Source organism: Rhinoderma darwinii, chromosome 3 (assembly GCF_050947455.1).
Source record: "Rhinoderma darwinii isolate aRhiDar2 chromosome 3, aRhiDar2.hap1, whole genome shotgun sequence".
NCBI classification, from domain to species: Eukaryota; Metazoa; Chordata; class Amphibia; order Anura; family Rhinodermatidae; genus Rhinoderma; species Rhinoderma darwinii.
In genome coordinates, this window is record NC_134689.1 from 14,655,279 (window position 1) to 14,680,404 (window position 25,126).

General features: G+C 42.4%; 1 protein-coding gene across 1 annotated transcript in view; it reads left to right on the top strand.

The window, feature by feature from the left end:
- Nucleotides 1–25,126, top strand: part of SCUBE1 (signal peptide, CUB domain and EGF like domain containing 1) — a 205,700-nt gene that overhangs the window by 155,540 nt on the left and 25,034 nt on the right. The window contains exon 9 of the mRNA XM_075855615.1: nucleotides 11,666–11,788. Coding sequence (XP_075711730.1) covers nucleotides 11,666–11,788 — 123 coding nt within the window. The remainder of the gene's footprint in view (nucleotides 1–11,665; nucleotides 11,789–25,126) is intronic.

The window sequence follows — 25,126 nt, forward strand, 5'->3', positions numbered from 1 at the left end:
CTTTGCAGATCATCTGTAAATCATTAAGATTTTGAGGCTGTCGCTTGGCAACTCGGATCTTCAGCTCCCTCAATAAGTTTTCGATGGGATTAAGGTCTGGAGACTGGCTAGGCCACTCCATGACCTTAATGTGCTTCTTTTTGAGCCACTCCTTTGTTGCCTTGGCTGTATGTTTCGGGTCATTGTCGTGCTGGAAGACCCAGCCACGAGCCATTTTTAATGTCCTGGTGGAGGGAAGGAGGTTGTCACTCAGGATTTGATGGTACATGGCTCCATCCATTCTCCCATTGATGCTGTGAAGTAGTCCTGTGCCCTTAGCAGAAAAACACCCCCAAAACATAATGTTTCCACCTCCATGCTTGACAGTGGGGACGGTGTTCTTTGGGTCATAGGCAGCATTTCTCTTCCTCTAAACACGGCGAGTAGAGTTAATGCCAAAGAGCTCAATTTTAGTCTCATCTGACCACAGCACCTTCTCCCAATCACTCTTAGAATCATCCAGATGTTCATTTGCAAACTTCAGACGGGCCTGTACATGTGCCTTCTTGAGGGGGACCTTGCGGGCACTGCAGGATTTTAATCCATTACGGCGTAATGTGTTACCAATGGTTTTCTTGATGACTGTGGTCCCAGCTGCCTTGAGATCATTAACAAGTCCCCCGTCCCCCCCGTGTAGTTTTCGGCTGAGCTCTCACCTTCCTCAGGATCAAGGATACCCCACGAGGTGAGATTTTGCATGGAGCCCCAGATCGATGTCGGTTGACAGTCATTTTGTATGTCGTCCATTTTCTTACTATTGCACCAACAGTTGTCTCCTTCTCACCCAGCGTCTTACTTATGGTTTTGTAGCCCATTCCAGCCTTGTGCAGGTCTATGATCTTGTCCCTGACATCCTTAGAAAGCTCTTTGGTCTTGCCCATGTTGTAGAGGTTAGAGTCAGACTGATTCATTGAGTCTGTGGACAGGAGTCTTTTATACAGGTGACCATGTAAGAGCTGTCTTTAATGCCGGCACCAAGTTGATTTGGAGCAGTAACTGGTCTGGAGGAGGCTGAACTCTTAATGGTTGGTAGGGGATCAAATACTTATTTCTCTGTGCACAATGCAAATAAATATATATCATTTTGACTATGTGATTTTCTGTTGTTTTTTTTATATAATCTATCTCTCACTGGTAAAATTAACCTAGCCCAAAAATTCTAGACAGTTCATGTCTTTGACAGTGGGCAAACGTACAAAATCAGCAAGGGATCAAATAATTATTTCCTTCACTGTAATGCTCTAGGCATGGATGACAATGTACAGGAGGCTTTAGGCAGGGAGTACACTGTACAGAAGGTTTTAGTACAGCACACTATATAGATTATAGGCAGGGAGGACATTATATATGCACTATACAGGGACCACAATAGGCTTTAGGCAGTGAGTGCCCTGTACGGGCTGTACAGGAGGCTTTAGGTGGAAATCCTACTAGAATTGTGGTTGTAGGTAAGGAGGACACAAAAGAGGAGGCTCTAGTCGGAGAAGGGTACACTAAACAGGGGGCTCTAGACCTCCTTCATAGCATTATAAGTCATTTTTAAAGCGTCCTGTGTAGTAAAAATGTGGCGTGTTGATATTATGCTTTAAATAGCAAAGTCATTGAATAGCCAGAAAGTATGTGGCTTTCCATTGATCATGCCAGGGCTCCATCCAGACGTCCACAGAGATTTAGTGAGGTGACAGCCGGGTCCTGTTTGGGTGTTTGTTTGTTACATCTTGTGCTGCAAGCGAATAACGCCTTTACACATTTCTAATTAGGCGGAAAACCACACACAAATATTTAATAGTCAGTTCTCTTGTAACATTTCTAGAAATCTAGAAAAGCAATTAAGACGGCAAGACCTGGAAATAACAGTCTGTGCCTCATAGTAACACAGAGCTGACGTTAAATATAGAAAATTCTCCCTTTTTCTACAACCTGTATTATGTTCTCTCGCAGTCTCTCATGTATGTCTTAGTCTGGTTGTTTGCTGACCAAGGTCAAGTCTGTGAAATGAGTTACTTATATTCAAGAGGCCAAACTTGGTGCAACAAGGCAAACAGACGTGGGATTTGTAATGGTGGAATCAGCAGAAAATTTTGTTGAAATAAATTTATTTTTACATTTTTTTGTAACTTTTACATTTCATTTAGTTGTTTTTTTTGCCTTCTCTATGGACCACTATATTCTCCTGCACGGTACACGGATTGTCAGAAATTTTATATAAGTCTCTGTCCCTTGTTGGGTTCACTATCTAATTTCCTTATTTCATACGAGCACACACACAATAGAGCCAATTTAATAGGAAGCCGTCCTTTTGAGTATGTTTTTGGGGAGCACGAGGAATCTGAGAGCCCAGAAGAAACCCACATAAGCATTGGGATAACATACAAACTTCGTACAGAGGTTGCTCCTGGTCAGGTTCGAATCTTGAACAGAAAGTCGTCAATTACTTGATTATTTTTGTCAACTTTTTACAATGGTATTTACACATTTTTATTTGTTTTGTGTTCTTTGTGGGCAGTGTAGTAAATCTTTAGTTTGACAAGTGAAATTTGTCAAGTCATGTTGATTTAAGAGTATGGGTGCACGACCTGTGGCCCTCTATGTTGTTTTGTGCGGTCCTTAGCCATAGGGATACAAAACTGCATGATAGTTCAAAAAGACACGGTTGTCAAAAAAATCCAGACTAAATTATCACTGTGTTATGCCTAGTGCAGTCTTCAGAGTTATTCTTTAAAAGGGTATTCCCATCTGAGGCAATAATGTCTGATAGGTGGGGGTTCCATTTCTGTGACCCGATATATCAGGGGAATAGGGGTCTCCTGAGGGGGGGGGTGGCTCTCTCTATTGTAGTTTATGGGAGTTGTGAGACACTTGTGTGTTTCCGTAACTCCCATAAACTTCAATGGAATAAACCGCACACATGTGTGGTTTTCTGGAGTGCCAAATAGAGGAGCATGGAACCCCAATTCTTCTGTATATGGGAGTCCCAGAACCCCTTTTGATCATAAATTATAACATATTTGAATACTTAAGTTGTTTTTTGTAGCCCTTGGCAGTGGTACAATCTGACCATGTGGACCACGGACCAGAAAAGGTTCTGCACCCCTGAGCTAGAGAAGGGGAAAGCAAAACAGCCAAGTGTCCTAAGGTTTCAGATTAGGATTCCTTCAGCCATCTGTCATCCAGAATGGATCAAGCAAGAGATTTTAGAATTAGAGGTTTACCCATCTGGACAACCCCTTTCTTTGAATGAAGCCACCCCGGATGATCACCACAGGTCTGGCTTCTCTAACCAGCTGTGTTTCCGGGGGGAGGTCTGGATGGCCATTTTGTAATACATGGCCTCGTCAAGTAAGTCAGAACAGGAACTGCTCTTTGTAGCTTCTCTCCACCCTGACACCCAGATGATCACTGGTGAGACCTCTCTCTATGATGTATACCCTAATAGAGCAAATGGGAAGGGGCTCTCCAGATGGGACGACAACTTTAGGGTATGTGGACCTAATACAATGACCATGTGGGAATTTGGCCCATATGGTCCGTATTAAGTGACTATTTAGGGAATAATGGAGCCTTTCCACGCAAAAAAAAAAAGGTCGAACTATAAGTGTCGTCCTGGGCAAAATCTTAATATTTTCTTGCACTATTTCTAAGTAATATTGGTCTAACACATGTTTGGCGATTATCCATAAATTAGTGGCCTTACAGAGCCCATAGCTATTTTCGCCCAGGCTTGTGCAGACCCTAAACACCATGTATTATGCAGTCTTATGGCCCTTTTACACGGGCCAATTATTGGGCAAACAATAGTTCATAGAACGCTCGTTGCCGATAATTGCCCAAGGCAGCAATCAAGAGATGAACGTGCAAACACTCGTTCATCTGCTGATCGTATAGTTTTAGCCGCGTAAAATATTATCGTTTTCGGCAGCACATCTCCCTGATGCGCTACCGGCATGATAATAATGTATGGGGACGAGCAAATCGGAGTAACGAGCGCGCATCTCCATACTAGCTCCTTGTGAAAGGTGAAAACGAGCGCCGATCAACGAGCTGTTTCGTTGATCAGCGCTTGTTTATACGGCCCAGTACGGGCCGTGTAAGAGGACCTTTACAGTCCGGCCTATGTAAATGAGTATTATAGTTCTGAACCAGGAAGCTCAGAATGAGCACAGCCATAGATGAGAGAATGTTCGGAACTGTGGGAAGCCAATAAAATGAGACTAAGAAAGCAGAAGCTTCTGCACCGAATATAGTCCGAGCAAAGCACTTGGAATCGTACAAGCTGTAATCGCCTTTCTATGTATTTGACCCGGTTTATGGATAAATTTCAGAATACCTAGCGGATGAAGGAGAAGAGAACACATTCCTCTTATTACTTGGAAGAGAGGTTTTTCTTCCTTACTGTGCAATCCTTGTTAATCTTCTGGCACATTGTTTGACTAGAGGGGTGATATCCAGGGCTTACACTAGGCAAACATGTCTTGAGAAGGCTGTCTGACTGCCATGGTTACCAGGGAGGGAATCTGCGGGCCTTCTCTGGGCAGGGGAGAAATGTAGCATACATGTGTTAGTATTGACGGATACATGGCAATGTACGCACACTCGGAGAATCCAAGTTTGTAAAAGATGTAGGCAATGCGCTATCTTTGTTGTAGTTGTCCAAGTATGGGATTCGGCAAGACTATATTCTGGAAATATTACTTTTTTTTTGTTAAGCTTATTCTGGGAAGGTTTTCGGGTTATACAGTCCACTAAGCTGGGCAATTTATTGAGAAAAAAAAAGGAAACCGAAATTCGGCGCAATTAATAGAAGTCATATTGCGCATTTTCGGTTTTATAAATATATATTTTTTCTCGGTTTAAACTCTATCTGCATCTTCAGGATGCAGATACAGTTGAATACAATGGTAGAGCAGGGGGCTGTAAGGGCAGTTATGGGGGGCAGTATACTGTGTGGATGGCAGTTATGGGGTGCAGTATACTGTGTGGGGGCATCTATAAGTGAGCTTTATGATGGGGCAGCTATGGGGGGCATTATACTGTGTGGGGGCAGCTATGGGAACATTATACTGGGTGGGGAGCACTATGGGGGGCTTTATACTGTGGTGGCAGCTATGGGGGGCATTATACGGTGTGGTTGCAGCTATGGGGGGCATTATACGGTGTGGTGGCAGCTATGGAGGGCATTATACTCTGGGGGCAGCTATCGGGGCATTATACTGTGTGGAGGGCAACGTAGAAACAGAATACAGTGTGGAGGCATTATGATGTGTGGGGGGAAGCTATGGGGACATTATACTGGATGGGGAGCACTATGGGGGCAATATACTGTGTGGGACCAGTGTCGGGATATAGTATACAGCAGGCTCAGGGAATAAATATTAATTTAATGGCGTAGCATGCAAATAGGGGGCGTGGCATTTAAAAAGAGGTGTGGCCTAAATATTAGTTCATTAATCGTGATCGAGGTTACATTAATTTTGATTTAGGTCATAATCGCCCAGTCCTACAGTCCACCATTATGTCACTTTTTATTCTCCCCCACCCCCCGGCTTGTTGCAAGTACGGTCTAGTTCTCCAAAGAAAATATAGTCAATTACATTGCTCCCCGCACAAGAAAAAACCTAATACAATGGAATAATATGGGCCTTTTTATGTGGACTGCACCTGTTTATGGAATAAAGGACTTCGTTTTAGCCAATTATTCTTCAAGAGTTAAACAGATGACAAACAGAATAATGTCTAAAATAACTGCTGGCTTTTCTATACCATGACCTGCTCAACTAGGCTTGTGTATTGCACCTATTGTGTATGGGTTTGTATAGAGCTCAGGTATAATCCTTTTTGTACAGGTACTCTGCAGATGTCAGTTGTCCGCTCTTTCAAGCTTCTGTTTTTCTTTATTAGAAGGTTTTCAAAAAAATAGGCTGTCCTGCTGCTGGAAACCACAGTGATCAGTTGTAATCTTAAGAGAATCCTGGCAGCAAGTGTTTCCTTCCTCTGCAGCACCACCACAGGGGAAATGAAGCATTGCATGGTGCCTATTGAAATCAATGGGAGGTCTGTGTAATGCATGGACATTCTGGTTCCGCCATAAAAAGATTTGCTCTCTTTGTAGCCGCTCTCTGCTCCAGATTGATAAATAGCTGAAGGTCCCAAACTAGAGACCCCTTTCTATTAACTTAGAATGACGTAATAAGGTATTTCAAAATAGGTTTTCGGCGTGGTGTTCAGCTGATTGCCAATGGTGGTCTGACTTCTCCACCCCCTGGCGATCAGCCACGCTTTTCCCTTGTAGGGGAAATGTAGCATTACATGCAGGCTATTCAAATGGATGGCCCTCCATGTAATGCATGGATGCGCTGGGTCCTTCTCCTACTTTTACAGAGCGGTTCTCTGTTCTGGAGCGGGCATATGGGTAGAGGTTGTCTTGATAAAACAGCCCCTTTGATGTTATTCAGAACTGAACATCTAGTCATATTATTGGTTCTCTTTAAGGAGCACATGGTCTGAACCCAAAGACCGCTAGCATCTCCAGACATTGGAGACAGAGATTAGGGCAATAAAGTGAGAGCCAAAAATTTGAGCTGCTCGAATGTGGAGTAGGTGCTGTCGTTGATGTAACCCATGGTGGAGCCTTAAGTAGTCCATGCCAATAAACCGAAAGAAGTCCATTGGGGGGAAGGCTTTGACCACCTAAGCTAAGAGTTATTGACTTTCTTGAGTTCACTATAAAGATGTGCCACCTTTTAAGATAACTACTCTCACCAATTTAGTCATCATTGACATGTTTTTTAGTATCTGAGGTGTGATGTACACAAAAGTTTCTAAGATTTGGAACAACTATCAAATAATTTAAGGACGGTTACGTAATTCCAGACTTACAATATGGCCTTGAGGACTATTTTGGTAGAGGAATTGGCTGTCACAGTCCATATACGGTGCATTGAATCAGAAAAGAAAACCGTTTAGGAAGTAAAGGCCCTACTGCATCGGCCAATTTTGCTCGGTGCAACAATCACCAATCAACGAGACATCGTTGATCGGCGCTCGTTTGCTCCGGTCACAAGGAGCTATGGATGGGGGCGAGCGGTTGTTACTCCGATCACTCGTCCCCATTCCTTATTATCATGATGGCAGCGCATCTCCCTCTTTACACAGGGAGATGTGCTGCAGACAATGATAATATTTCAGTTTTTTAAAACGATACGATCAGCAGATGATTGAGTGTTTTTTCTCTTTTACCTGTTGATCGCTGCCCTGTTTACACAGGGCAATTATCGGCAACGAGCGTTCTGTGAACGCTTGTCTGCCCGATAATCGACAAGTGTAAAAGGGCCTTAAAGTGTAGCTAAACGTTTGACAAACTTCTGACATGTCATAGTGACGTGTCAGAAGTTTGGATTGGTGGGGGTCCGAGCACTGAGACCCCCACCAATCGCTAGAACGAAGCAGCTGAAGTGCTCGTGTGAGCGCTCAGCCGCTTCGTGTCTGTTCGGCTTTTTCCGGAAAACAGATGTATCGGAGTACGGATTCATAGACTTTCTATTGAGTCCGTACACCGATACATTTATTTCCAGAAAAAGCCGTTCAGACTCGAAGCGGCTGAGCGCTCACACGAGCGCTTCAGCTGCTTTGTGATTTGGTGGGGGTCTCAGTGCTCGGACCCCCACCAATCCAAACTTCTGACATGTCCCTATGACATGTCAGAAGTTTGTCAAACGTTTAGCTACACTTTAAGTAATGCATACGAACAAAATGTTGCAAGATACGGACAATACTTATTGAATCTTTTCACCCACTTGTGAGATCTGTGCCATATTGGAAAAATATAGATTGAACTTCCTGATTCCTTTATCTACATCACGGGGTATTATTAAATATTCAGCATTTTTGGACAATTTAGAGCAGCAAAATGCAATGTTAAATACTTTTGTGTCAAAAAAGACAAAGGTATTGTAGGTATGATACATTTATTGGCTAACCATAGAAGTTCTATATGCGGCTTTCAGAGCACAGAGGCTCCTTCTTCAGGCAAGTTTACAAATCAATGACTTAGAAAAAAGTACAACATTTAGATGTTACACAGAGACAATTAGTACTTGGGGTGATACATCATTAAGATAAGCCGGGGCAATAAAACTGAGGTTATAGGGGTGATGATTTAGGAGTTAAGGCATCTGGAGTCAGTCTGGGGGACGTGACGTGTGTCCATGTAGTGGCTCATAAATCCAGGCGTTAGATTGAGGCCTTGTGTCAATGACTGGAATTTTATCATCTGCTTGAATTCCCAAAGAGCAGCAAAACAAATTCCTTTTAAAGGAAGGTATTATCTAAGATGATGTTGCAGGCCAATAAAAATATAATTTATTTTTGGCAAAAAAAATATCAAACACAAATGTAAAAAAAATAATATAATATGTAAATAAAAAAATATGTAATAAAAAAATAGATAAAAATAGATAAAATATTCTATCGTTCATTAAAAAAATAGAGATGAAATAAAATATGAAAAATAAAATTTTGGAACTTAAAATATTGTAATGTGTTGTTTTATGAGAAGAATGTAATGTAAGGTTATCTTGGCCTTTTGCCTAAAAAAAGACCCCAAAAAGATATAAATATATATATATATATATATATATAATAAATCTGTGTATAAAATATAGTCAGAGGTAAGCATGCAGGAGCACCTATATACCCATTATAACCTGCCATCTGTTCATATCTTATCAATGACCATATTAATGTATTCAATATCGGATTAAGGGTACTTTTACACGATCCGACATGGGCCATGAAAATGAGCGCCGATCAACGAAACCTCGTTTTCTCCTGTCACATGGAGCTATGGATGGGGACGAGCGCTCCTTACTCCGTTCGCTCGTCCCCATACATTATTATCATGTCGGCAGATGTTTACACAGGGAGATGTGCTGCCGTCAACTATAATATTTAAGGCATTTAAAACGACACAATCAGCCGATGAATGACCGTTTGCTCGTTTATCTGCTGATCTTTGCCCTGGATACAATGGGCAATGATTGGAAACGAGCGATCTGTGAGCGATCTGTAAAAGGGCACGAAGACTTCAGAGTCATTTACACAGAGTCTCTAAAAAATGTCTTTCAGTCTCCTACTCCTTTGTGTCTGACCGGCATGTGTTTGATTGTCTCTGTGTCTTAGACAAGATCCAAGTCACTGATATTAATATCTGATATTATATCCGACCTCTGGCTGAAGAACAAGTTCTGGAACTCTTAATCCAGTGCATTAAATACGTGAAAATGTTGGACGATGATGAATATCAAGCACAATAAAACAATATTCCATGCTGAGGTCGTTCTCCGTCCAAGACACCTTGTCTGCTTCCAGACTGAACGAGCTAGCCCAAGTCTCCATTTTACAGAAAGAACAGATAGGACTTTGTAGTATATTTATTCACCCACTTTATTCGATAATTGCCTGATCACTGGGACCCCCACTGATCGAGCAAACAAGGGTTCCGAACCCTCTGTTCCTCCTTACTTCTCGACTGCCTATCACCTATTCTGTGGATAGGTGCTCTTCTTCGATTCTGGGACAACCCCTTTAATGGGGTTGTCTGGGACTTTGAAAAAAAAGTCTGCGTTTTTTTTCCTGGAAATAGCGCCACTCCTATCCATAGGCTGTGTTTTGGTATTGCAGCTCATCCCCTTCATGTAAATGCTTCAATACCAGATGCAGCCCATGGGCAAGAGTACCGCTGTTTCCCTGGGAAAAAAAACCCTGTAGAAATTGTAATGACCCCATATTGTCAGATATAACTAAGAAGCTACTGAATAGCTGCATCTTATGCCTAAATTTGTGGCAGGATGTCCAGGGTGGTCCAGTTGCCGAGGCCATCTAACTCCCAATGGCGCTCCTACTGAGCCACCCGGACTACCTGCCTGTTGCTGCATCTTCTGAATTTTTCAGAACGAGGTGCAACTAGGAGTTAGTGACCATGTCACTTGACAAAAGTGGACAACTCGATCATCAATAATTACTGGTACTTTTTGATTTAAGGCGGGGAAGGTTCCTTAAACGCAGGCATTACCAGGCACTGGAGTAGTAGAACATCGTTATCTTTTTTTACTTGCTAAATAGCAGCCATAAACCGCTTTAAAGGGGTTGTATGATATTCAAAAAACATGGTGACTTTCTTTCAAATACAGCGCCACTCTTGTCTATAGGCTGTGCCTGGTATTGCAGCTCAGTCCTGCTCAAGTTAATGAGGCTGAGCTGCAATACCAGAGACAGTCCATGGCGAAGAGAGGCGCTGTTTCTGGTAGAAAACAGCCATGTTTTTCTAATTTCCTACATCCTCTTTATTTTTTTCCTCTTGTGTACACAATGGCAGGACATGCTGGGACTTGCAGTTCCACAAGACAGTTGTAGGCTCTTCGCTTACTCTCTGTCATATATAGATTTTGCACTTCTCTGTAGAGAGCACTGACCGCGCTCAAGATCACTCAGCTGGCTTTAATTTTAGATATTACACATCAGTTGGCAGAGGAGAAATATTCTGTTTTTATTGTAAATAGTAGACCGCACCAGAAAATCTCCCTCCCTGGGAATTGGAGCAAAAGAAAACAATAGGTTTGAGATTCGCTTTTGTCGAGGTGCAGCGTTCTCCTCCATAGATTATGAGGGAAATTCTCTGACTTCAAAGAAGGTGAACAGTGAGGAAGGCCAGAAAAGTCCTATTGTTAAAATGGCAGCTAGGGGCTGTAACCCATCACAACCAATCAGATCTAGGACTAGGACTGTAAATCAGCCCCATGAAAGTAAATGTTTGTTCGGTAAAGATTAATTTACTTAATTGTTTATTTTGTTTGTTACTCATATAATACCAACATATTCTGTAGCGCTGTACACAGCTTGTAGTCATATCACTAGAATATATAACAATAATATATAATAGAAGCAAGGACTCTCTCTAATCAAAATTGACAGGCAATCCTCAGCGAATTCTAATAAAAAAAACAACTTGTAAAGGGGCTGTCCTTTTTGGATCAGATCCGTTGTGAGCAACCTCCAGTAAGTGTTCAATTTCCCTGCAGCACCACCACAGGATAAATGAAGCATTACACCCCTCCCAACAAATTTAATGGGCTGTATTAGTAATGCGCAGAAATGCTGGGTCCTCCGAAGCGAGGGACTTTCTTTGTAGCCGCTCTTATTTCTGGCTGATAGAAGAGGGTCTTGAACAGGGGATCCCCTCTTAGTTAAGAATTCCCTAATAGGGTGTTTAAAAAAAGGTCATCCCTGTTTGAAATACCATAATAATTATTGCTGCTCTTTCTGTGGTCTATTTTGCAGATGGATTAATTACGTTTAACCCAGCCGTGTTTGATATGACTTCGTCAGTGTCTCGGTCACTTCAACCAAAACTTATACCCTGTGCTAAGCCTAGAGCAGGTCCCGGTGGGGGCGGAGAATTCTCTGTTCTTTTAATCTTTGTCATGCACCGCCCCCTCAAGCCTTGCACTAAGCATAGCAGTGTATCAGTTTTGTCTGAAGTGTTCCTTTAATTACTACAGTTTATACCAGATATTATTGGAATACAATGAAAAGCCATAGTGTCTGACATTTTTACCCCTTTTTATTTCAGATATTGATGAGTGCTTAGTAAACAATGGTGGATGTGACCATTTTTGCCGCAACACAGTTGGCAGCTTTGAGTGCAGTTGCCAGAAGGGATATAAGTTACTAACAGATGAACGCACCTGCCAAGGTAAACCGACATCTTCAAGATTTATTACAAACCTTCAACAAACCTTATCTCATGAGTGTTACAATTCTAGTCTGCACAGTGTTTAACTTATTACAAGTAGCAGTTTGTGCTTCAGAGCTGTTCTTCCTACTGTGATTGTGAGAGAGGAATTTGTATCCATAGACATTTAGGAGGCTATATAAAACTTTAGTAATCCTGTCACCCATCTGCAAGAATTGACAGACTCTATCCTGGTCTTTTCTTTTTTCATTTAGTCTATACCTACATATATTAGTACTCCTACCCTGAGAGAGCAACAACCACATAACAGCCCACATGCACCCCATTTCCAGTAATTTCAATGATGATCATCATACAAATTTCTGACTTTAGCTTAAGCATTCAGATCCTGAGATATATATATATAAAGGCAGATGTTTATAGAAATGGCCCTTAAGAATACTTAGTCATTGAATGAGACATAAGTAAGAAAGCAATAATTCCCTTCTTGGATTCTAGAATTGGCACTGAGTGGTCTCCCCCTGTAAAATTAAATTTCTGATAGGTGGAGGTCCCACTTCTTGGACTCGTACCGATGGGGGAAACCAGAGTCCCCGTTCTACCAGCTGGTACATTCTACTGAGAGGTGGGAACCCCACCTATAAAACACGAGTCTATGGTGGGAAAACCCATTTAAGATCTCTGTAAAATGGCATAATTTCGTTTCCTGAAGTGCCAACCATGTAAAATGAAACACAACCCATATATTATTGCTAGTCCCTGTCCGTCGCCAAGTCCTCTTGAGCAAACGGCAGTGCCAAGAGGGATCACGTATCTGTAGTTGTATCCTTAGCAGTGTTGCGAACATCCTTGGACTTTAGTAAATTCTGGGAATTCCTCTCTCTAGTTGGTGACCAATGAATCATCTTGGTGATACGAAGAGACCAACCGGTGTCGCTATGGGAGAGGCGAGCCCTACTACTATAGAGGTTGCTCTTCAGTTTGGTCCCTCAGTTGACACATCATGGTGGTGTTTAGTAGGTCAAAATGCATCCACTCCTTCATCTTAGGGCTGTCCTGGTGAGAAACTTTCGACAGGCGGCATAGTAGAACGTTGGCCATGTCTTGCTTTTTATTTCAGCCAAATTTATGTTGTCCTGGAGACCCTTATTAAAAACCAATTCTGTGGAATGCCAAGTATGTATATAAGCTTGTTTCATATCTGAGAACTTCAGTTTTGGAGTCCAGGGACCCCGTAAACATATCCAGCCATTCATATAATTATTATATCATGTTGTTTTTTTTTTGCCCAGTCCCAAATATCAAATGTTAAGTTCTAATGTGTTTAAGCTATAATTCTTACCAATCCTGTTCCAAAAAACTAGACCTTGCTGGCATCTCGAACAGCTTTGAAGACATGAGAGCCTTGGTAGGTCATTTGCAAGAACAACTAATTCTATTAGGGATACATTAAGTTTTATTTTGAAACAACTCTGATTTTGGACACCCTTGAAGAGCCTTCACTAATGATCTCCATATTTTTCTGAAGAACTAGGTTACCGTTTTATTTTTTAAATTCTAATTTACCTCCTATAATGTGATAGTGTGAAATAAATAAAATCGCCTGTTAAGGGCAGCAGAATGTTCCATTACTCACAACTTGGTTATTAATATCCCGTCGACTCCTATGACTATAATAGGAATAGCATTTTTTTTTGGCCGATAGCTGCTTGCCTTGGCCAAAGCCAACTAGCGTCCATGGTCCACTGGAGCCTAAATGGGATGGAACGACATGTTGTGTTTAGTTGTTGATGTGGTACGTCTGCTTTTTTGTGAAACCTATGACAGATCACGAGTTCTCTGATGAATAGAAGCCAGAAAAGAAACCAAGACGACCGATACCTCATCTATCTTCCATGTATGACATTAAAATAATAATTTATTTCTGCCTAGAGGCGTTTGTTGCAGAACAGAGCACTCAGTGAAACCCTTTACAGTATTCATTTTTGCATGAATGGTTCCTTGGGACTAAAATAATTGTACTTATTTGTAGATGTCAATGGTGGGCAGTAATGTTAATTATTCCCCTACGGTTTTTATCAATGGTGACGTCTTCATAAACCCTGTCCAGTATAAGGAGAGAATTACTCCCCCCTATAAGCTACATGGTTAATTTGACCCTATAGGACACAGGTTCCCAAACTGTTTTTTTTTTAAGAAAGGTCAAGAGCAATAGTCGGATACAGAAAAAAATAATTCATAGTATAGTTTGGCCTTCGACCTACTCTCTCAGGCTACTATTTGTAAGGCTCTATATTTGGAGGTCTATGTAGCCATCGCTTGACGTTCTAGAGGCTTGAGAGCATATGTGGTTACTGTTTGGGGAAGTGATGGTTTTTGAAGGAAAACTAATTTTTCACATTGGCCACTGAGTACTCACAATAGGATAACAATTCCTGCTTTGCACTTTTCAGAGGCCAGCATCCTAAAGAAAGGTTATACCTCTACTATCGAGCCAGAGGCAGACAACACAGAATCCACCATTGCCAACAGGTGATGGGGACAGCTCAGCTGCTCCTCCCTCCTCCCTCTCTCTGCACAGTGACCTCTGCTCACAAGGCCGGCTTTGTTAGATGGTGCCTTTGCAGTTGGTGTCCCTCTGTATTGTATATGTTCATACAGTGTACAAATAACCATGCCATACAGTGTCTACTTATAAGCATTGGCCAAACAACACTAGCAACATTTTATTCTCAGTCTTGCTTCTCTTAAACAGCACTCCTTCTGGTTAGGAATGGTATTGCAAGTAAAATTTCAAAAACGGCATGACAAAAAGTAACAAAATCCAAGTGTTTTTTACAACGTGTTGTGGAGTGTATATATTTATGTAATGACTATGGTTTTGTAGGACTTAAAATGAACGGTAGTAAATGTTAAGGGGTTGTCTCTGGGCATATGAACATCATGGAAGAGGGTACCCTGCTCGGGACTCTCCTCTATGAGCTAGAACGGAGAACTGCTCATTGGAGTGGCTGCCATGTAATACTACATTTCCCCTGCAGTGGTAACATTTGACTAGCTGAGGCTTCCCTCGACTAAAAACTCTTTTTGCCGGGTTTGTCGGGAGCTGCATCCACCTCTAATATTAAAGGATTTCTCTGCAATGAGATAACCCCTTTAACTGTGGTTGAATGGGAAATATAAGTCATATAATAATCTATGAATCTACGGAACTGAGCATGGCCAGGTAATTAATAAAAGAGGGTCATAGTCTTCAGATAATTTGGGGTCATCGAACAATGCAGGTTTGCCGAAAATCAATGCTTGAAGTTCACGGAATCTTCAGACCGGGCCAAACAGAATTTGACTTCACCACACTCCAGACTATTCGCCACAGGTATTTCTATGTGTGATTATTGGATTTGTTTAAAGCAGAAAATAAAAGTCCAGGGTATAATAAGCACTTGGCAAGAATATAAAAAATAAGACTTGAAGGTTTTAGGAACCACTAGACCGCAATTAATGGTCTTTTTGGCCTTGTTATCTTGGATCCTCTCACAGTTGTTTGTGGTGTGATGATGGCTGTCACCTTCCCCTTTTTTATTGTTTGTATGTCTCATTTTATCCCAAGTTTGTTAATGATAGACTTCTGGGGAACAGTTTATGAGATCCAGCAGGGTAATTGGCTCCTGCGGATCCATCATACTGCCATTTCTATGCATATTCTTCTTCATCACATCAAAATATGGCCACCCTCTGACAATAATAGGCTTTATGTTTAATGAGCAATACTTCTTTATTGGGTAATTTATTTGCTGTAATGTATTTACAGGCTTTGATCCTCTGGTTAAACTCCAATCAGTTTTCCATTTCTTATTACAAGGACCTGTGGGTGTTTTTGGAAAGGAAAACATGTGATTATAATATAAAATTCCCTTAGATTTAATTGTCTTTGCCCAGTCTTTTTATATTATTATTTGGCCATATAGACCCCTGGAGTAGATTTGGCTGCCAAATTTTTCAAAAATTCATGTGAATATATTGTGAGTCGTAGATCACTAAATATGGACAGTAGGTTTGCCAGAAGTTATATAGTCAAAGCCATGGTCTCATCATTCTGGAGTCCTTAATATAAAGCTCTGAAAGTAGGTCATCAGATGTAAGGTTTTTAACAGTGCACTATACGCATTAATTCCTGCCTTACATCAGAGAGAAATCTCACACTAAAGGCCCTTTTACGCGGGCCAATAATCGGGCAAACAAATGTTCATATAAACTCTCGTTCCCGATCATTTCCTTGTGTAAACAGGGCAACAATCAATCAATGAACAAGCAAACGCTCGTTCCTCGACTGATCTGCTCGTCTATGCGGCCAATAAAATGGTCGCTAGTTAACATTAACAGGGTGGTACGCTGCCAACATGATGGAAATGTATGGGGACGAATAATCGTAGTAACAATAGCTCGTCCCCATATATAATTAGTCATTGCTCCTTGTGAAAGGAGCAAACGAGCGTCGATCAACGAGCTGTCTTGTTGATCAGCTATCATTTTCTCGGCCCATATATGGCCGTGTAAAAGGGCCTATGTAGCTTCCACAGCCGCAGATAGTCGAGATTACTCACCCCCCCCCACGACGGCCGCAGCCATGGTTCTGTTGGCTCGCATCTCCTCCCCAGGTGATGCTCCATTCTGCTGCGTCCCGTATACATGAAAATAATAATCAATTGACCCATTATCACTCTGGACTATAAAAGGGCTCAGCTTCTTCCATGGGCCGAGTTCTCGTAAAACAACCACACAAGTGAGTCCACCATCTCCACACCATTCTACATTGTCTCTGGCCTACATCCACGAATTCCTCTTCCTGTTCCGACTACATCCGTGGTATCCGCAGCTGACTGCATTTGGAGATTTTCTACAGGTCTGGCAACAAACCCGGTCCTCTATTCTGCAGGCATCCTACCCTCAGGATCCCCAACTCCTTTCATGTGTCCCTCCTGAAACCTGTGCTCCTGAACCGCAATACAAAAAAGCCTAGCCCTGCAGTTGCTCCCAGCGGTTCTTCCGATGTATTCGAGGTTAAGGAGATCCTGGACTTCAAAAAAGTAGGAGGAAGAACGTTTTATTTGGTGGATTGGAAGGGGTTTGGTCAAGACGAGAGGTCCTGGGAGCCAGAAGAGAACCTCAATGCTCCTGCCCTCACTAAATAGTTCCTCTCTCGATCTGGTCCCAAGAAGAGGGGGCGTAAGAGGGGGGGATACTGTAGCGTCCATGGCCGCGGACCGTCAGGATTACTCACCCCCCGACGGCCGCAGCCATGGATCTGTGAGCGCTGGCCCGCATCTCCCCAGGAGATGCCAGCACTCACTTCCGCTCCGTTCTGCTGTGTCCCGTAGGGTGCGCGCGCACGCTCGTGCCTGGCCTTAAAGGGCCAGCACGCGCACATGAAAATAATCATCTAATCCATGATCACCCTGGACTATAAAAAGGGCTATGCCCTTTTACATTGCCTGAGCGTTGTTGTGTTTACCCATGTTAGTCTTGCAAATGGTCCCTTAGTGTTAACCTGTTCCCAGTTTTCCCGTACCTGTATCCTGTATCCCTTGCTACCGTTGTTCCTGTGCCTTAGAAAGTTGGAGTCGTGTTGTGCCATTGGTCACGCCTGCTGTGTGACACCACGCCTGGTGTCTGCTGCCAAGGTCCCATCTGAGCCTTGCCGTTACTACTGTCTGAACTGTTACAGGTACCCTTGTGCTTGGACTATATAGACATTGACTTGGTACACTGTTTGGCCAGCTGCTATCCCGCTACGGTGGTACGGCCCAGTGGGTCCACATACCCTCAGATCGTGACACAGGCCTTAAGGGTGTAGTCAGAAGCGGCTTAAAAAACAGTTCCATTCATCTGAGCAGGGTTGTTCTGCAGCAGTTGCATGGATTTCTGTAACAAAATTTGCCATGTGTGACTGCACCCTAAAGTTATACGGCTGTATTTGACTTCCCTTGGTTGTACTATACCATTAGTTGTACAGCACTATTTTGTCGGCCCCTCTTGCTCCATATGCGATTTTCCCCCTCCTCTCCTTTCCCAGCAACTATTACCTGTACTCGCCTCTTCTATCAAATATAGTGATCTTCAAAAAGTTATTTTTTTTATCAGAGAAGTTTGATTTTCTGCTGCAGCGGACTCTCTCCCAATAAGGCTTGTATTTTAATTGTAATGTTGGTTACCTAACAATAAGAAACCTTCTCTAAGGACCCCCAACACGACCAATTGTATAAACAAGAAGAGCGAGAGAAAAAATGACTTGTCATGGTTTTATGAGCACAAGTCTATCGCTTCCAGGACAATAAATTCTCATTTACGCAAATGAAGCCAAGATATATCCTGTGCTGCAGAGAAAGCAATGACTGTCTAATAACTGCCCTGAGAGGAAACCGCCTCTGGTTATTAATAATGAAAGGAACGGAGGTCAAGTTCCTGCTTCTATGTATATACTGCATGTATAGTCTGTGTGTATACAGTATGTATAGTGTGTGTGTGTACAGTATGTATAGTGTGTGTGTGTGTATATAAAGTATGTATAGTGTGTGTGTATATACAGTATGTATAGTGTGTGTGTGTGTGTGTACAGTATGTATAGTGTCTTGTGTGTATACACAGTATGTATCTTGTGTGTGTGTATACAGTATGTATAGTGTGTGTGTGTGTACAGTATGTATAGTGTGTTGTGTGTGTATACACAGTATGTATCTTGTGTGTGTGTATACAGTATGTATAGTGTGTGTGTGTGTGTGTGTATACACAGTATGTAGTGTGTGTGTGTGTGTGTATACACAGTATGTAGTGTGTGTGTGTGTGTGTGTATACAGTATGTAGTGTGTGTGTGTGTGTGTGTGTGTGTGTGTGTGTATACACAGTATGTAGTGTGTGTGTATACACAGTATGTAGTGTGTGTGTATACACAGTATGTAGTGTGTGTGTGTGTATACACAGTATGTAGTGTGTGAGTATGTAGTGTGTGTGTGTATACACAGTATGTAGTGTGTGTGTGTGTGTATACACAGTATGTAGTGTGTGTATGTATAGTGTGTGTATAGTGAGTGTATACAGTATGTATTGTCTGTGTGTGTGTGTATGTATACAGTATGTATAGTGTGTGTGTGTGTATACAGTATGTATAGTGTGTGTGCGTGTATACAGCATGTATATAGTGTGTGTGTGTATACAGTAAGTATATAGTGTGTGTGTGTGTATACAGTGTGTGTGTGTGTGTGTGTATACAGTGTGTGTGTGTGTGTGTGTGTGTGTGTATACAGTATGTATATAGTGTGTGTGTATACAGTAGGTATATAGTGTGTGTGTGTGTGTATACAGTATGTATATAGTGTGTGTGTGTGTGTATACAGTATGTATATAGTGTGTGTGTGTGTGTGTATACAGTGTGTGTATAGTGTTTGTCGGCCAAACCCCACACACAATCTGCCCCATGGATACAATTGTGTCAAACACACATTGTGCCCCATTAAAATTGCCCCCTGTAGAAAGTGATACACACAGTGCCCCCTGTAGATAGCGCCCCACACATTGACCCCTTTTACTCCAGACCTCTGATCAGACCTCATTATAAAATAAAAAAAAACTCATAGTTGAAATCCCCCTGCTGGGGACCAAGGGAATGTCGGAGCTGGAGCGGCAGGGGAATTTAAAAGGTGAATATTCTTTTTTTATTATTTTATAACATTGACTGCAGCTATTTAAAGTTTTTCATCGGCTTCATGATGTGGATTCCGGCCGGGGCTTGTGGTTCAGCGGCCGGGTGGCAACCCTTCTCACGCTTCAAAAGGGTCACTGGGTCCTACCGATAGGTGAGGGTTCCAGAAAAATGTATGGCATATTCTGTGGCTGTGCCAGAAATGTCTAAGATGGAAATATCCTTTAAGAAAAAGCTGAATATGATTTTTAATATCTTTGTATAAAGAGAAAACGCAAAAGGGGGAAATTTATCAAAACTCTCAAAGTATAAATGGAGTATTTAACCACGGCAACCAATCAGATTTCACATCATTTTTCAAAGGCCCTTTGGGAAATAAGGGCAGCAACCCAATTGGTTACTATGGGCAACTGCTCCACTTTTCCTTCGAGAGTTTTGATAAATCTCCAGGTAATCTGGCCTTCTGAGCTCTGATTGGTTGCTAAGGGTAAGCAGACCAATTTTTGATAGCAAATTGGTGCCCCATAACCAGGAATTGTTCCCCAGTTTGCATAATGTTATAGAATATATATATATATACTACCGTTCAAAAGTTTGGGGTCACCCAGACAATTTTGTGTTTTCCATGAAAACTCACACTTCTATTTATCAAATGAGTTGCAAAATGACTAGAAAATATAGTCAAGACATTGACAAGGTTAGAAATAATGATTTTGATTTCAAATAATAATTTTCTCCTTCAAACTTTGCTTTGGTCTTGGAATGCTCCATTTGCAGCAATTCCAGCATTGCAGACCTTTGGCATTCTAGCTGTTAATTTGCCGAGGTAATCGGGAGAAATTTCCCCCCATGCTTCCAGAAGCCCCTCCCACAAGTTGGATTGGCTTGATGGGCACTTCTTGCGTACCATACGGTCAAGCTGCTCCCACAACAGCTCTATGGGGTTGAGATCTGGTGACTGCGCTGGCCACTCCATTACAGATAGAATACCAGCTGCCTGCTTCTTCCCTAAATAGTTCTTGCATAATTTGGAGGTGTGCTTTGGGTCATTGTCCTGTTGTAGGATGAAATTGGCTCCAATCAAGCGCTGTCCACAGGGTATGGCATGGCGTTGCAAAATGGAGTGATAGCCTTCCTTATTCAAAATCCCTTTTACCTTGTACAAATCTCCCACTTTACCAGCACCAAAGCCACCCCAGACCATCACATTACCTCCACCATGCTTGACAGATGGCGTCAGGCACTCTTCCAGCATCTTTTCAGTTGTTCTGCGTCTCACAAATGTTCTTCTGTGTGATCCAAACACCTCAAACTTAGATTTGTCTGTCCATAACACTTTTTTCCGATCTTCCTCTGTCCAATGTCTGTGTGCTTTTGCCCATATTAATCTTTTCCTTTTATTAGCCAGTCTCAGATATGGCTTTTTCTTTGCCACTCTGCCCTGAAGGCCAGCATCCCGGAGTCGCCTCTTCACTGTAGACGTTGACACGTGGTACTATTTAATGAAGCTGCCAGTTGAGGACCTGTGAGGCGTCTATTTCTCAAACTAGAGACTCTAATGTACTTGTCTTGTTGCTCAGTTGTTCAGCGGGGCCTCCCACTTCTCTTTCTACTCTGGTTAGAGCCTGTTTGTGCTGTCCTCTGAAGGGAGTAGTACACACCGTTGTAGGAAATCTTCAGTTTCTTGGCAATTTCTTGCATGGAATAGCCTTAATTTCTAAGAACAAGAATAGACTGTCGAGTTTCACATGAAAGCTCTCTTTTTCTAGCCATTTTGAGAGTTTAATCGAATCCACAAATGTAATGCTCCAGATTCTCAACTAGCTCAAAGGAAGGTCAGTTTTATAGCTCCTCTAAACAGCAAAACTGTTTACAGCGGTGCTAACATAATTGCACAAGGGTTTTCAAGTGTTTTCTAATCATCCATTAGCCTTCTAACACAGTTAGCAAACACAATGTACCATTAGAAGACTGGAGTGATGGTTGCTGGAAATGGGCCTCTATACACCTATGTAGATATTGCATTAAAAACCAGACGTTTGCAGCTAGAATAGTCATTTAGCACATTAACAATGTATAGAGTGTATTTCTGATTAATGTTATCTTCATTGAAAAAAAACTGTACTTTTCTTCCAAAAATAAGGAAATTTCTAAGTGACCCTAAACTTTTGAATGGTAGTGTGTGTGTGTGTGTATGTATATATATATATATATATATATATATATATATATATATATATATACATATATACATACGGTGCCTTGCAAAAGTATTCACCCCCTTGTTTTTTCCCTGTTTTGTTGTCTTACAATCTTGAATTAAAATATATTTTTCTGCAGTGTTATTTTACTGTGATACAGTACAAGAAATCGAGAACTTCAATGTCAATACTTTTGCTGCAATTGTCGGTCTCTTGGTGTTCGTCTCTATTACTTAGCACGTTTAGACGCTGGGATTTTTGCCCATTCTCCAGGCAAAACTGCGCCAACTGCGTCAAGTTAGATGATTGCGTTGGTGTACAAAAGTCTTCAAGCCATGTCACAGATTCTCGTCCTGGAATGGCCTGGTCACAGCCCAGACCTCAACCCTATTATTTTAATCTTTCCCCTTAGACCCCTCCAGTGAAGCTTTATCCGTATGTTTAGGGTCATTGTCCTGCTGGAAGGGGAACCTCCGTCCTAGTCTCAAATCTCTGGCAAACTGACACAGGTTTTCCTCCAGAATTGCCCTGTATTTACTGCCATCCATCTTTCCTGCAATCCTGACCAGTTGTCCAGTCCCTGCCCCCACGGCATGACTCGGCCACCACCATGCTTCACTGTGGGAGTGATGTTCTTGGGGTGTTCGGCCCATAAAGAGTTTCCCATTAGGGCCAAAAAGTTAAATTTTTGTCTCCTCTGACCAGAGAACCTTCTTCCGTGGGTTTGGGGCGTCTGCCACGTGCTGTTCGGTGAACCCAAAATGTGTTTTCTGAATTTTTTCTTTAAGTAATGTTTTTTTTCCTGGCCACGCTCTGTGGAGTGTACGACTTATAGGGATCCCATACACAGATACTTCCATCTCCACTGTGGATCTTTGGAGCTCCTTCAGTGTTATCGTTGGTGTTTTTGATGACTCTCTGATTATTGCCCTCCTTGCCCGGTGGGTGAGTTTTGGCGGGCGCCTTCTCTTGTCAGGTTTGCCTTTGTGCCGTGTTCTTTCCATCTTGTTATAATGGATTTTATGGTGTTCCGTGGGATGTTTAAATATTAGGATAGTTTTTTTTATAACCCAATCCCGACCTATACGACTCCACAACTTTCTCTGACCCGTATGGAGAGCTCCTTGGTCTTCATGACGCCTAGTGATTTTGTAGACTCAGGGGCCTATAAGATCCGGTATATATATACCGCCATGTGACAGATCATGTGACACAGGGGGAACCATATTCAACTAATTATGTGATTTCTGAAGTTCATTGGTTTGACCAGACCAATACTTTTGCAAGGCACTATATATAGCCTATGCTGGGGAGGGAGTGTAGCCATTTTTATTCTCAAGATCAAGGGAGTTCCCGACTGCATGGCCCCACCATTTTACATGTTTGATTGACATCACATAGGTACTGATCCTTTGCCAATGACCCAATATCTACCTGTGTAACTTGGAGAGGCAGTCTACTGTATAGCAAATAGAACTTCATGTCACCACATTTAACTAGATACATATAGGGAAATGGTGGTCACCAAGACAGGAAGTCATGTGGTTGCTGGGTGACCTAAACTCACACCTAAGAATAAGGCTACATTCACACGAACGTAGCCCACCTCGGACGTGAAAAACTGCCGTGGACCCGTGCGGAACGCGTTGTCACGGATCCCCCACAAACGAGAGCCTATGGAGGGATGCGTGACGCGCAGTAAAATGGAACGTGTCCTATTTTTCAACGGAGCGTTCACATGCTCCGTTGAAACAACGGTCGTGCAAACGGCCCCATTGAAATACATGGGTCCGTGTGACGGCCGTTGTTTTAACGGCCGTCACACGGATGGGATTCACGTTCGTGCGAATGAGCCCTTAGGGCTTCTCTTCAAGAAGAGAAGCCAGAATGCTGTTAGTAAACTATGTATACCATCATAAATATAAAAATAACCACGATGTTATGGTTTTGTATCTGTAAAAAGTTTGAGATATTTCCTCATTAGATCATTGCGCTTTATACGGCAGGAACTTCTGTTCAGCAAAGAGCGGCGCCGTCCTAATCGGAGATGTTAGTCTTTCTGGAGAATGCAATGAAGGTTGTTTGCAGTCATTTGGTTCTCGGCCTGCTGTATAGCGCTGCCTCTTTAAGCACGACTCGACAGGCCTAACCCAGTCAAGAGCCTCAAGGTGTGCAGTCTGCACCCCCCTCCCCTTATTTATCCTTCCCCCTCTAAATTATCAAAAAAGCAGCGGGGATGTAAAGCAATGAGGTTTTTATATGTTACAGTGCCCTCTGCTTCCTTCCTCCTCCTCTGCCTGTGGCTCTGTTATTGACTTTACTAATGGTAATGAGGAAGAGCAGCAATGTTCTGCATGTCTAAATTAGGACTAAATTGCCTATTAAAGGTTTACTTTGTGGTAAGGCCGAGCTACATCCGCTCGCTTTTTCCCCTCTCGGCCTGCTATGAAATGGCAAGAACATCCAGCACAGGATTAACTCTGGTGCTTCAAGCTCCGACCTAAAGGTAAAAGATGCTCGATCGGTCAAGGTCTTCCAAAAATTGTATTTTATTTTTCTAGAGTTGACCTCTTAAATATTTTATATAAAAGACTAGCTGGTCAGCAAACTGAGCGTGTGATCGCCTACTTGACAGTCACATCGATCGGCTCTGGTGGAACGATGCCCCCTAGTGTCGAAATTGTTGTTAGAATTAAATAGTTAATACTTTTTTAAATATAGATGTGTCTACCAAGATCACACATGCATCAACTCCTTTTACATCAACTTTATCTTGTCATTTTAGGGATCCAATGTGTGTGAATCGGGATGTGGGGGCTGTCAGACCCACCATAGGCCTCCGATTTTTGGGCAAGGGGGCAAAGGCAACTGAGGCAGCTGTCAGAAAGTTATAAATTGTTATAAAGGGGTTTTTCCATGACATACTTACCTGGCATCAATGATGGTAATGCGCCAACCTAGTGTCTCCGGTGACCAACAGGAGCTGCAGCCCCTTTAAGTGCCTATCCACATTAGACTTACGCCATTCAACCTGCCGATTTCAGCGGGACCGGCCGGCCGTCCGTCTAATGTGTATTAAATGTTTGTTCTGCACATGTCTGAGAAAAAAGGATCAGGCAGGTGTCTTGCAGCGAATTATTCCTCTCTACCCATTGACGCTCGTGCGTGTGTATGGGGGTCGGGAGGAATAGCTGTCAACTGGATGAGCATTTGTCCGTTAACTGTTGAAAGTGTAAGGCCCAGTTCACACTGAGCTTTTTGACGTGGAAACGGCGTCTGATCAGAGCCAAAAAACTGCCAAAACCGCCTCCCATTGATTTCAATGGGAGACGGAGGCGTTTTTTTTCTGGTGGATAAAAAGCGGCGTGTTCTTTCTTGCCGCGGTTCTGCCTTTGTCCTCAATGACCGCGGGTGAAAAACGCTGTGAAAACCCAGGCAGGA